General features: G+C 40.8%; 1 protein-coding gene across 1 annotated transcript; it reads left to right on the forward strand.

Annotated features, from left to right (window-relative positions):
- The first annotated feature begins 8,706 nt into the window (after window positions 1–8,706).
- Window positions 8,707–9,753, forward strand: LOC113312746. Its single transcript, XM_026561484.1, has one exon. It carries the CDS (start codon window positions 8,707–8,709, stop codon window positions 9,751–9,753), a length of 1,047 nt encoding a protein of 348 aa, XP_026417269.1.
- Window positions 9,754–14,954: the final 5,201 nt, after the last annotated feature.

The following is a 14,954-nucleotide window of genomic DNA, read 5'->3' on the forward strand; positions in this document are numbered from 1 at the left end:
CCGGAGGACACACTGAAACTGCACTTCAAATATTCGTGAAAAGGCCTGAAAGAAGATCAGATTTGGTTCATGTGTTTCTTTAATTGTGTATGGGGCATGTTTGGCAGTTAGGAGCTTGGTTGAGGAGATGTGACGAAGAAGCAATAATGCAGAGTGATTATGTGCATACGTTGGCCGAATTTATGACTGCCATGGTGTTCAGATGGTCCTGTTGAGATCAGTGGGTGACGATTTGGAATAGACAGAGAAAAGGTCGTAGCTGAAGTTCAGGGAGAAATTGCATAGCCTGAAATCGAGTTCTATCTTGGTGGTTTTGGCATCAGTTGAAACATGGTTCGAAGTTGGGTTTAATTGAGACGTCAGTTGCAATTTGGAGATGGAGTGAAGCTTCCGGTCGGCTGAGTAGTGATGGTGTTTATGCTGAGAAACTGATGCTTGCAACCATGAGTTCAATGGGTATTCTCCAGTGGCGAAGAAAAGTGGAGTTTGTACCTACGATGGAAGTATGAGCAATACAAGATGGATTCTGTACTGAGATTTGAAATAGGCAGTTGGCAGTAAAGAGTCTTCTGCAGTGGTGTTGTGGGTTTGGCCGGTAGATTGTGGTGATTATGAAGGAGATGGTGATGCAGATGGCGATCTTAACGAAGTGGTGGTTTCACTGTGAGTATTCTCGAGCAGGTCATTGAGAAACATCACGGCAACAGCGAGCAGATTTGGGGGTTTTAGTTTGGCAGTCAACAAGTTAGTGTACTATGCTGTTGATCGAGGTGAGTTGGGACTAAGCTGCTGTTTCCGGTGAAGCAAGGTATTCTGGAAAGAGCCTGGACGTAGCCTGGATTTCGAAGCCGATGACGGACTGGCTCTTGGAGATACGAGTGGTTGAGCTGGTTCTGATCGGTGGAAGAAGTTGGTAGCTCGAGGCTCTGTTCGATATTGATTGTATGTGTGGTTTTGCTCGCCTGAGGTGGACTCTGTATTGGTGTTGTGGCCGGCAGGAAGACAAAGGAAGCTGGTGCTTGTTTGCACGGGTCCTGTTTGCCGTTCGGAGTTGGAATGGATCGAGAATTCGAGACTTGAAGCTTACAAAGAGGCAGTAACATGTGGAGACAAGGTGGAGGTTTGGAAAAGGAAATTTCTCCTTACCAAATATATAGTCAACGTATGAAATCAAGGAAATAAAGGGATTTACAATTCCAGTAATGGAAAGTATTTTGAGTATAAAGAAATAAAATAACTTTGTTTACTTGGGAAGGGGGCATTTATTGAGCACGTAATGGCAGACGATTCTTGCACGGATGTTAATATTGGAGGGACCAACCGACCAACCTATATGAAGGAGGGAGGAGTAGAAAGAAAAAAAGGAGGCCGGAGACACGACTACACAGCCGAATAGGGTTTGGAGTTTTTCATTTGGTATTTTTGATTAGCTTGTCGTTTTGATTTTAATTTGTTTATGGTTTTTGAGAAAGTCATGACGAGCTAGACCCATGTTAGGGTGAAAGGATGAAGTTGTAGGTTGATTTATTTTGTGTTCTTAAATAAGGGTTTTCTACTATTGAACTTAATGCTAATGTTTTGTCTCTCTATCAATGTTTTATGGGGTAATTTGCGTTACCTCCCCTGGAGAAGATCATAATTTGAGTTACCTCCCCTACAGAACAAATATTAGTAAAACCTCCTCTCGTCACTTTTTCCATCCAAACTCGGTTAGCTGAGAAGATCATAATTTGAGTTACCTCCCCTGGAGAAGATCATAATTTGAGTTACCTCCCCTAAGAGCATCCAGTTATACGAAGCAGTTGACTCAGCTAACCGGGTTTGGATGGAAAAAGTGACGAGAGGAGGTTTTACTAATATTTGTTCTGTAGGGGAGGTAACTCAAATTATGATCTTCTCCAGGGGAGGTAACGCAAATTACCCCATGTTTTTTTATCTTCTAACTATATTTTTCATGTTCTATGCCATGTATGTATTTTTATCATGAGAAGCTAAACCCCAACACTGGCATAGAACATGAAAAATACACTCAAAAAGATAATTCATTGCTCAAATGGTGTTTTTATTAAAGAAAACTAATATTCCAATGAAACTGCAACGCTGTATTGGCGTTACAGAAGTCACCGTTACAAGAGATGTTTCAAATTCAAAACAAGTGTGCCAAACTGACTGTTACGAGTACTGTTTATAAACGACAGTTCTCTGCGACAGTCAGTAGGCGTCAAATGTTCTTATTTTTCTTCTTCTTTGCAGCAGCAGAGAAATCTGCTCTACAACCTTCTATTCTTCTCCCCAACTCTCGATATCCCTTCTCCTCGACCTCAGAAACGTATTTGTACTCAACAGACCCCTCAACTCTTCAAAAATCCACGTAATAAATCCATTATTATCCTCGGGTATTCTTTCTTCAATTCTCTGCAGTCACGGGATTATTTCTTTTCCTTTTTCTTCTCTTTACATGTTTTCTTGTGTTATCTTGCAACTGGAACACTCCAACACTCTTCTGTAATCATCTTAGACAGAGTCAAACTCAAGCCGCTTCCAAAAATAACTCACAGACTCGGGAAAGTATAAAGGAATCCCGTGAATAACACGCTCCTCTGTTATAACGAGTTCACAAAATATCTTCTTTATTGAACTTAATAACTGCACTAACATCTTCTTCTTAGTATAACAGAATATCTTCTCCCATTATCTTCACGTATCTCCCAGAATAAAACCGAATCAAACCCAAGAATAACTCCTCCCTGATTTACCAAGAATCAATGATTTTTTTCCTTTTTATTCGATTCTAACAACCATAACTTTCCTGTTTAGACGAAACAGGGTTATACTAATCCATAACACGAGAAGAATTTGACCAAGTCCCTTCCCACATCGAACCAGAATATCTGCAGTTTGAGTTGTCCCCTGTTTCACTACGACCCGTTGTTCTAGCCAAATCTAACCAAATATAACGACCACACCTTCCCTGTTTCGCTCATCCAAGTCATCTCAACAAAAGTCAGCAGTTGAGTCTCATTAAAAACCATCCAAATCTCGAACCCTAAAATTTGTTCAGCTGCAAAGATATTTCCCGCCAAAACTTGAATCGAATTGTTGAAGATGACCTCCCCTTATGCGGACTAGGAGTGTCCCTTTAGCACTTGCCTCATGAGGTGTAAGTAGTAATGAAGGTGTCCCTTATCCATTGAGGTGTCCCTTAACCAACATTGAGAGTCCAAATAACACGTGTCCTCCGGGTGCAAATAACTTGTTTTTCGAGCCAATTTTCCACAAGAGCTTATTCTTCCAAAAACAACTAAAACAAATTTATTAGAGAAATAATAAGTCCTAGATAATGTATTTATGGGTTAAAATGCGTCGCACTTTTGTGCTTATCACTTTTGTACTCCTTTTAGCGTTTGTGGAGATGTCATTTCCATTATTGCTCTGACCCTTTCGGGGTCCACTTCTATTCCTCTCTTAGTCACCAAGTATCCTAGGAATTTTCCTGAGGTTACTCCGAATGTGCATTTCTCCGGGTTTACTTTCATGTGAAAGTTTCTCATGACTTCGAATATTTCCTTTAGGTCTGAAAGGTGGTTTTTCGCCTCTTTGCTCTTGACAAGAATATCGTCCACGTAGACCTCCAGTATCTTGCCTATCCATGGCTTAAAGACCTTGTCTATCAATCGCTGGTATGTTGCCCCCGCGTTTTTTAGTCCAAAAGGAATCCTTGTAAAGCAATACAAGCCTCGTGGGATAAAGAACGCAATATGCTCTTGGTCTTCTTCTGCAAGGGCGGTCTGGTTATAGCCGGAGTATCCATCCATGAAGGATAACCTCTAGTGACCTTCGGTTGTATTGACCAGTTGGTCAATGTTTGGCAGCGGGTAGCTGTCCTTAGGGCACGCTTTGTTGAGATTACTGAAGTCGATGCGAATGTGTATGCCTCCGTTATTTTTAGGCACAATCACCATGTTGGATATCCACGTGGGATACTTGACTTCTCGTATGAATCCTGCTGCTAGGAGTTTTTGCAACTCCTTCTCCACTGCTTCCTGGTAGATATCTTCCACCTTATGGATACGTTGTTTGAATGGTGTCATTTCCGGTTTGATACGAAGGTGGTGGGAGGCCAGATTCAGGTCAATCCTTGGCATGTCTTCTATTGACCACGCAAATACGTCTACGTAGTCCCTTAGTAACCTTTGTAGTTTCATCTCCTCTTCCTCTTCTAGTAAAGTTCCGATGTTGATCATCTTTAGCTCTGCCTCTGTTCCGACGTTGATTTTCTTTATTGGTTCCACATGTGAGAAGGTTTGCTTCTTAGGTCGTAGAGGAGTGCATTTCTGTAATTGTCATTTGACAGAGATGTTCACCCCCGGAGCGGCGGAGGTGCTTGCTTTCGTAACTGAGGTGGCTTCGGGTACTAGAAAGGACCCGTCCTTTACTTCCTTGGTGTTCGCTTTTCGTCTTTTCCTTTCGTGTTGCTGTGCAAAGGCTCTTTCTTCGTTGAGTCTGACCTCTGCTATATTGCATAGCCTTGCATCCTGTTGATCACCTTTGATTTCCATTTCACCCATAGGTGTTGGGAATCGAAGGTACTGGTGATATGTCGAAGTTGTTCCTCGTAAACGATGGACCCATAGTCTGCCCATGATTACGTTGTAGGGCGAAGGTGCTTCCACAACACAGAACCTTGTATTGGTTACTAAGGGTCCTGCACGTACCTGTAAGACAATTTCTCCTTTTGGTCTAGAGACTGCTCCGTTGAAACCGTATATTGTGCAAGTGGATGAATCCATTTGCTCAGCTGTCAAACCCATATGTAGGTAAGGTTCGTAGAACAATACATTTAATGAGCTTCCCCCATCAATGAGGACCTTCGTAACGTTCCATCCATGTATTGGAAGAGTGATCACAAGTGGATCATTGTGCATCTCGACCTCTTGGTTGACGTCTCTTGTTGATAATGTTAATGGCGTAGCCATCCATTCTTCCAAGTGCTAGTAGGTGGTCCACTTAGTTTGAACACCTCGTGGGCTTCTAGCTTTCTTCTGTTTTGAGCTAACTCGAGGATGTCTTCGAGTAGCTCCTCCTGGCCTCCGCTGGAGAAGGTGATCATGTTGATGTATTTGCTGTCCTGAGGTAGTTCTACCCTTATATTGGGGGCTACCTCAGTATCAGCTGGTTGTGTCTGTACGTACTCCATGAATTTTCCTTCGTCTATGAATCTCTGAATCGTGTTCCTTAGGTGATGGCATGTATCAGTTGTATGCCCATAGTACTGGTGGTACTCACAGTACTCCTTAGTTTCCTTTGTTTTATTTGGTTGCTTCCCCCTAGTGTTAGGGTACGGAAAGCCCGACTTTGCTCCTTCCTTGCTTAGAATGTGGGAGAATGTGGTGTTTAATTTTGTGTAGATCTTATCTACAAATTCCTCTCTTCCTTTTCCTCTACCTTGACATCTCCGTATTTTGATATTTTGTATCGAGAGATGGTTCTGCCCCCGACTTCATTTTGCCTCTTATGAATCTTCGGAATTGGTTCCAGAGAGTTGCTTTATTGCGGAGCTGTTGTTGTCTTTGCTTGCGCCCTGGGGTTATCCTTCTGAATTTCTTCAAGTATGATGTAGCGGTCTTGGACAACCCTAAGCTCTCCTTCGGAGTCAAAGGATCGGTTGTGGAGATCCACGAAGATAGCTGAGGTTCTATCAAGTCCGTACTTGTATCAATTAATGTTAATTTCTGGATTGACTTTCCCGATTGCTTGGCATGTCTTCTGCCTCCTGTCTGTGTATTGCATCAATGTTTCGCGGGGTCCGATAGCTAAAGCAAATAGCCTATCTAACCCTGCCTTTTTTGACTTGTTATACATGTATATCTCCAAGAACACCGTAGACAATTGCTCAAAAGAGTCAATTGAGTTTGCTGGTAAATTGTCATACCATGCCAATGATGATCCCGTCAAGCTTGCAGGAAAGTACCTACAAAGTACTACCTCATCTCTTTCCCAATGGGAAAGAACACGAGTGTAGTATCGTAGGTGGGATGCTGGATCAGAGGTACCATTGTATGCCTGAAATGTAGGTACTGGGCATTTCGCAGGGATAGGCTCCCTTAAAATGTGAAAAGACAGCGGAGATGTTGTCGCTTCCTAGAGCACCTCTTCTAGCCTTGCTCCTGCATGACCGGTTTTCAATCCTTGTATATCCTTCCGCATTTTCTCCATTTGCTCCATGATCATGTTCACGTTCTGAGCATCTCTAGAAAATGTATCATCATAATAAGACTGAGAGGGCTTGTAAGTTGGATCTATTTCGTTTGGATCTGCTGCGTTCTCCTGGCTCCCCCTGGTGGGTTAGCCTTTGGTGGGTTAAGATCCACCCTTCGTCTTCCTGAGATAGCTCCATTCTCACGCCTCTTTAACGGAGGGTGGGTTTTTGAACCTTCTATATGTACATACAACATATCTTTTAGGTTCTGGTTCTCCTGGGCCATCACGTGCATTGCATCCTCATGCTCCTTGTTACGGAGTAGCAAAGCTGCTACTTGTGCTGCCATTTGTTCTTCATTGTGGATTCCACCACCCTGAGTAGTGTTTTCGGCCGGATCCTCATAGTCATCCACTCCTTCTTCTATGACCAGAGCGTCAGGATCAAGTTGGATTGGGGTTAGGTTTCCCAACCCCCACCCTGTAGGAGCTAAGGTTCTGGGTAACCCTGCGTTGGCCGCAGGTGGCTTTGTTACATTAGGATGCTCCGGTAACGGTATGCCGTAAAGTGGTTGAGCTCCCGATGTTTTCCCCATCCCTTCAGCAGGAATGGGTGGCTTTTTAGCAACCGTTCTTCTTGCTATTTCACTTTTCCTGTCATCTGCTTCTGTTGTTTGATTCGCTTGAGATGGCTTTTGAGATCTTCCTCTCGTAACTGTTGGTCGTGAGCTTGTTGGTACATCATTTGGTTTCTTCATGCCTTCGGCTTTTGCTATCCTGTGGTCACTAAAACAACGACAAAATCTGCTACTTGGGTAGCTTTGTTAAAAAATAGCAATTAATGCTCTGACACAGAAGACGACTAAGCAGCTTTTTCAGAAAAAAGACTGAAATGACGCCTGGAAAGACAAGTATTAAATTTCTTATGACACCCTTGGAAAAAACAACCTTAAATGTTGAAAACAATTGAAAAGGGTGCCATATCTTTTCGAAAGATGGAGTATTAAATGCTTGAAAAGATTTTTGCTTCCTTAAATTCTTACTGAGATTCCTCAGTGCTCAGGGGTACTCAGATCTGAGCGATACTTTGTCGGAAAAGGTTGTTTCTAGTACAAAACAAAAGTTTTAACTTTTTGTGAGTACGTTTTTGCAGAGTTTTTTGTAGATCTGTAAGATTACGAGTCTTTAGAGGCTGTAAACTCCAAGTACGTGCAAAAACAATGAACGAATCACTAGAAAGTGAGATTAATCACAGTTGAACTCAGATCTCTTCGTTAAAGAAGATGCGTAAGTTAAAATAAATGACGGAACATAAAAACTCAAGCTGGTGAGCAAAACCTTCTAGCGCCAAACTGTGACTACTAATTTTCCCATAGTCTACGTAATGTATACAGATTGGAGGATCGAATACTAAGTAGTATTGATACCTCTGTTGAACTAATAATGCTAAGTAATAAAAGATATCCAAGATCACAATAATAACAAAGAACACTAACGTAATGTAAATGCTACTAAGTTATCATGAGACACAAGAGATTACGTGGTTCGACTTTTGTCTACGTCCACAGGATAATGAGTGATTTGTTTGTATTAAGTTGTGGTGTTTACAAATATCTTAAATTCTTTCCAAAGTAATAGAGAGAACTCACGTTGAAGTAAATACTTAAGTTCTAAACATTAAAGAGGTATAAGCTTAAGACTAGATCTTCTTCTCCTAGATTGAATGCCTTTAATTTGTTGGTGAATTTTGGTATTTATAGCCCCTTCTGCTCCAGGTATATCTTTGTTGTCTTTGGATCAATCGTTCCCTGATATACCTTCCGTATAAATGGTACCTTCGTTCACTGCGCACTTTCTCCAGTCGGACTCTGCCACCTCAGCTGACCCACGTTCCTTCGGGAACTTCCCAGCCTCAGTACAGATTGTACCTTTGTTCACCGCTAGCCTTTGCCAGTCAGATTCCGCCACATCATCTCTCTCCACGTGCTTTGGTTATGCGTGTAGATAAGATATTTGTGCATTTAATGCTGATTAGATATGTCATCTACCTCTGTCCCTTCACCATCTGCCTCTCTCTATACTAGGCTTTACTGTCTCCATCTTGGTCGTCGAGGTATCCCCCTTGGGATGATATAAAGTAGATTTGCGAAGGTACCCTCTGCTACTCAGGTTTCTCTGTATATCGATGGCTACACAGTTATCTTGTACACGACCACTAAGATCGTGACACGTGCTCCGCGGAATATTGGTATTCACAAGTATGATCCCATTCCAACACTTACAATCCAGGATGGAGATATCATCCCAACTTCAGTTATGCAAACAAGCAAGCAACAACTCTAGGGCCGGTTTTTAATCGCCCTAGTGGTTTCCAACAACAACCACAACCAACGCAAAACTCAGAATCATCAGGGATGCTTACTATGATGAAGAATATAACCATAATGGTGCAAAAAACAGCAAACGACTGATGGTCCAATCAAGGAGTTACAGACACAAATGAGCACCATGACAGGTAGATTGAACCATTTGGAGACGCGGAATAGTGGGAAACTCCCTTCTAAACCTCTTAACCCAAGAGATTTTGTCAATGCTGTGACATTGAGATGTGGTACACGAACTGTGCAACCAGAGGATACTGAGCAAAACAAAGACCCTAAGGGGCAGGTATTGGAAAAAGAGATTACTGACTCTTCCCAAAACGATGAGGTACCTAAAACAAACTTTAAACCTCCTGTTTCTACTTATGTTCCCCCTTTACCTTTTCCTCGCAGGTTTGCTAATTCTAAAAAGGTGGAACAAGATAAGGAAATTTTAGATATTTTTAGGAAGATTTATGTGAACATTCCATTGATAGATGCAATTAAACAAGTCCCAAAGTATGCGAGAATTCTCAAGGACTTGTTCACCAATAAACAAAGGTTAACCGGTAATGAGGTAATGAAAGTGGGGGAAAATGCTTCGTCTAGCTTGCAAAAGAAACTCCCACTTAAATGTAAATACCCCGGTAGTTTTGATATTCCTATTGTTATTGGTAACACTAAGTTTAATAAGGCTATGCTTGATTTAGGAGCATCAGTAAATGTTATGCCTGCATCTATATATGAATCTCTCAATTTAGGTCCCTTGAAAGAAACTGGAATTACTTTACAGTTAGCTGTCCGTTCTAATGTATACCCTAGAGGTAATATTGAGGATGTTCTTGTGCAGGTGAACCAGCTAATTTTTCCAGCGTATTTTTGTGTGTTGGAGATGACAGACGGATCAAATGACACATCTCTACCTTTTCTTCTCGGTCGACCATTTATGAGCACAGCTAGAACTAAAATTGATGTGCATGGTGGTTCGTTGACTATGGAATTTGATGGAGAAGTAATACGTTTCAATATTTACAAAACGATGAGATATCCTAGTGATATCCTCTCTTGCTTCTCCATTGATATGATTGATACTTTGGCTCAGCAGATGTTCAATATGAATGGGGAAGATGTGCTTGAAACCTTGTTAACTACACCCATTGATGGAAGATTTGAGTGTGGAGAAGAAACCAAATAAGCCTTAGGCTTTCTCAACTATTTACAAGAAGTACCTCAAAACTCAAATATTTCTTTTATTTCTTTATCATGCTCTGATGAAAAATTATTTCCATCTATTTTGCAAGCTCCGAAACTAGAACTAAAGCCTCTTCCTGATCACCTAAAATACATGTATTTGGGTCATAATGAAGAGTTGCCAGTAATTGACGAGGTGTCAGACTCGCAAATAATATTTTCTAATTTTCTTTACACTATCAAGTAATATAATGAAAGCAGATTCGTCCCAGGGGAGGTGTGAAGCAAAAGTTGTTATAGAAATATTCTCAACAAAGAATATTTTGTTGTAGAATTTCTGAAAATCACAAAGTTGTATTCAAATATGAGATGGAATTGATTAAGGATTCATTCTAGACCACATTACATAAACCAAATTGATATATAACTACGTTCTTCACATTATCTTGTTACTAACAACCCTAGGATAATTAGTACGCTCAACTATCCCGTTATTATCTCCTAAGCTCACCGGATACGGAAGCGCTCGACTACCGGATTCTACTTGTCAAGTTTCCTAGAGGTACACTTACTAGGTGTGACTTAAACAAATGCTCTAAGTTTTGTAAGATAAGGTTGCTCCTAGTGATAAATCCAAAAGCTTGAATTACCTACTAGTGTCAATTTGTACACATGGGTACTTAACAAAGTCCCATCATCAATACCCATATATTGCTACTTGTGTTTATCTTTCTAGACAATTACAGGTCGAAGAATTCAAAACTAGCAATAGGATTATCAAATCAACTATTTAATTTCGAACTTAAACAATCAACAAAATAATCCATAAACACTATTGGCATAGTAGAAATCAAACAATAACGAAAACAATGGCGAGAAAACGAGTTATTTCATATCAATTATAGATTCATACTCCGGGCTTTGAAATCGCCCCTAATCAACGAAAGGTTTTAGTTACTCATAATAATGGAGTTCATCGTCATAATATTAAAATAAAGAATATGAAACAGTAAGCAAACCCTAGTATCCGGCTCTCCTCCAAAGCTCCAAGTAGAATACGTGATATCCATGTTGTAAAAATCCTCCCTTTTATGTTTATTCTTCAGTCAAGTCTTCAAAGGTCCAATAGATAAGAGTCCACTAAGCCCATGTGTGAGAAAAACCCATGTGGAAAATACACCCAAAAATATGTTGCTGAAGTCCCAAAGGTTGGCCGGAACTTGGCCGGAGAAGTCTCCGATCAGTAGCTCAGGTTACTGGGAAATATCTCAGGTGACTGTACAAATCACCGGTCAAGTTTAACAGTCAATCGTCAAAGATAACGACTGACTAACGGCGTAACTGAGTCAGGTTCCGAGTCCAGCTAACTAGGCTGACTCAGCTAAATTGCCAGGCCAAAACATTTGGACTGGCCTGAACTTGTTCTGCACTACCATTTTGCTTCACTAGCTGTTCATCCTGCATCTTTATCAGCCTATCACTCATCTCAGCACCATTTGATCCTTGCCTTAACTGCAGCTTCATTCAATTCGACTTTGTAATTCCGCTACCATCTCAGGCTCCACTTGCTCTCCCAGCTACTGCAACTGCAACCTCAGATTAGCACAAGCATCAGTCGCTTTAACTCCATTTGTAATCCCAGTTCTGCTCAAATCCACCAGTGCCTTCATTTCATATGCAATTCAGTTAAGCAGCAAACCAACTACAACATTAGCACCAACAATTCCACCTGCAATATTGTAGATGGTGGATTTTCGACAAAGGCTAAAATTGTAAACTCATAATTATACGAAGCTCTGATTCAGCAATCAGACGTGAGTATCGAGACACGGCTCTCTTATCGAATTCTCAACCGAAAGTACTTTCTCTCATAGTACATATGGATATTAGTCTCACGACCGGACAACGACATATCTCAGGAATACTGAATACTTTCAGTGATTATTTCTGTATAGCATTACGTGATGGACGGCTCCTAGACAGCTTGCTCTGCTAGTATAGAGCGATAACGTCTTCAGGAACAAACAACGATTTTACCCTGACTATATAAAGGATATGACTTACCGACAAGCTCATATCGGGATAATTAATGCTCCTAGACAGCTTTCTCTGCTAGTGTAGAGCCACAAAGTTAATTACAATCGCTCCTATTCCATGGTCGAATCCACGACTGGTCCCATGGAATGACAATAACAATTGTTCTGATTCTATGATCGAATCCACAGCTTGATCTCATAGAATAACAATAACTATATTATCTCATTACTCCGATTTCATGATCGAATCCACAACTGGTCTCATAAATGGTAATAGATAAACCTTAATTACTCTGATTCTATGGTCGAATCTACGATCCCATGGAATGGTAATGCTCACTTTATTATTCTGAATTCGTAGTCGAATCCTCAGCTGATCCTATGAATTAATAATAAACATCTTATTACTCAGTTTTGTGAATTATTCTCCACTGAATTCCACAATTAGTGATAAATAATCAACAACCGGGCGTCTGGGCTACCTCTAAGTAAGCCCCGATTCAAATGGTGAAGGTGTATTCAACGACGATACACTAACAGTCACCACACGAACGAGTATTTCAAAAATACAACGAAACGATGAGCCTATGCAAAATAGAGAAGAAAATAATAAATAATTAAAAATATTGACCAGGGTGCTGGGAGCACGGACACACGACCGACCGACCGTGTCGTGGTCAATCCCACGCCAGTTTATATTTTTAATGCATTTTTATTATTTTCCATGATTTGATGAAAATTCTCTCATTTTATCAAATCTCCTTCGTCTCGAGGAAACTCCTCAGTTTCATGGTACTTCCATAAATCCATAAAAATAATATAAAATTAAGAAAAGGAGTGTGGGGAGTGACCATTGGCCAACCGGCCATGCCTTGGTCCCAACCGGCCCCACACCTCACGATTTCTTATTATTTTATTATTATTATTATTTCTCTAATTTCATGAAAAAACTCCTAGATTTCATGGTATTTTGCACAAATCATCAAATAATAATAAAATAAAATAAAATATGAAAACTTGTGGGACCGGGCCTTGGCCGGCATGCCATGCCCTAGCCGGTCCCACACGCCCCTTTGTTTTATTATTTTATTATTAGTTTTCCTTGAATTCATCAAATTCCTTGATTTCATGGTATTTCTCTCAAATTAGGAAAAATTCCCTCAAATCATCAAAAATACCTAAAAAATATTAAAAAATTATGAAAACTCGTGGGACCGGGCCCAACCCGGCCGACCATGCCTTCCACAGTCCACACGCCCTTGTTTTATTATTTTAATATTTTTTGCTTCCTTGAACTCATGAAAACTACTTCAATTCATGGAAACTCCCTAAATTCATCAAATTTCTCAAAATTCATGTTTTTTTCATAAAATCATCAAAAATATTATAAAATTAAGGAAAAGGCACCACAGGACCGTGGTCACGACCGGCCGACCATGCCTTGGCCTCGGCGGTCCCATGCCTCCTTATTCCTTATTTTATAATTATTTTCCATCATCTCATGGTGTTTACCTCAGTTTCGTCGAAACCCTAATTTTGGCATATTTTCTCGAATGGATGCTCAATTGCACGCCAGAAAATATCAAAATTCTCAGGACTGAGACGCGGACGCCTTGGGGACACAAGCACGCTATCTTGACCGACCAATATTGGCTCTTTGGCTCACAGAATCCGGTCCCATCAATTTTCACAGTTTTGACCTAATTTGCACAATTGCTCGTATTAGGTCCAAAACTCTTCCAAACACTTTGGATTTTCATGAAGTGATCGTCAGGCGGTCACGTGACAACCCACGGCCGGTTTCGTGACTCCATGGTCGGCCCCTCGTCTCGTCATAATTAATTAGGTTTTCTCACCTAAGGCTCATACGAGCATTTTTGAATAAATGATTAAGCCAGCATTTAATCATTCTTCCACCAAAAAATCGTCAACTCTTCAGGAGTTCTTCGTATTTGCTCACGTGAGCATATGGACACTACATGGTTGATCCACGGTCCCATGTAGTCGCTCCCTCCTTCGTCCCATGGTTAAACTTCTGACGAACCATGAATTGATCATCAATTGATCAAATTAGGGTTTCTGAATCCAAGGATCATCATTCCAGATTCCAACCTTAATAATTTTACGACGGCCTCATTATGCTCGGTTCAACGACCAGTATTCTAATTAATATTTTTGGTACGCTGCCAATAATCCATCAGATGAGCAACACATGCTCAGACAATCAAATATTCAACAATTCATCACATGAGCAACACTTGCTCAGATGACAAATATTTGCTCAAACCAAGGAATATTGGTTCAACAATCAATATTCAACGATCCATCGAATGAGAAACACTTGCTCACTTCATCGTAAGAATTATATCTCTGTCTCATGGCATGTTCAATTCATGAGTTTCAGAACATCATGTTCGACACTCAGCAACTACATGGACTCATCGTCCCATCAAACCACGAAGTCATCAATTGACTAACAAACTACGAGACGTCAATCATGTCACTTGGGGGGATATCACTTAGGTTTTTGGTCTGGCGGTCTACGGCACGTGTGTTCAAACACACGATGGAATGTGAGCAAGTCGTGCAATCAGTTGAAGGAATTCACGAGGTAGTGGGTGGAAAATCGACCAAGTCTCCACACGTTGAGCAACTGGTTTCAAACACGATCTCCACTTCCCCACTCCTTGATTCCATCAACTGTCACACTTCATGGAATCATGGTGTCTACAATTCCAGCAATATAAATAAGTCTCTGAATCATGATTGAATCAGCATTAGTATCATCAATCTCACGTCAAACTGACAACACGAGATCATCAACTCATCAATTGAGCAACTACTCTCAATTGAACAATTTCAATCACTCAGAGCTTATCGTATTCATAATTCACACACCCACAATCTTTGATTACCATTGATTCCACACATTTCTCAGCTTCCCTCCTACAGATCAACACATCCTCTCTTGTGACCGAATTTACTCATTGTCTTGATTTAGGCCGGAGTACCACAAATTGATCTCTCGAATCTAAAGCACCCCCTTTGCAGCGGTGCACCTGTGTGAGGTTTAACATTTCGCTCGGTTCGAGGAGTATCCTCCGTACGGTCGTCTCCTCAATTCCTTAAAAACCAGCAAATCGTTTTTCCCCATCTACAGATTGGCGAA

The sequence above is a fragment of the Papaver somniferum genome, chromosome 9, assembly GCF_003573695.1.
Source record: "Papaver somniferum cultivar HN1 chromosome 9, ASM357369v1, whole genome shotgun sequence".
Taxonomy (NCBI): domain Eukaryota; kingdom Viridiplantae; phylum Streptophyta; class Magnoliopsida; order Ranunculales; family Papaveraceae; genus Papaver; species Papaver somniferum.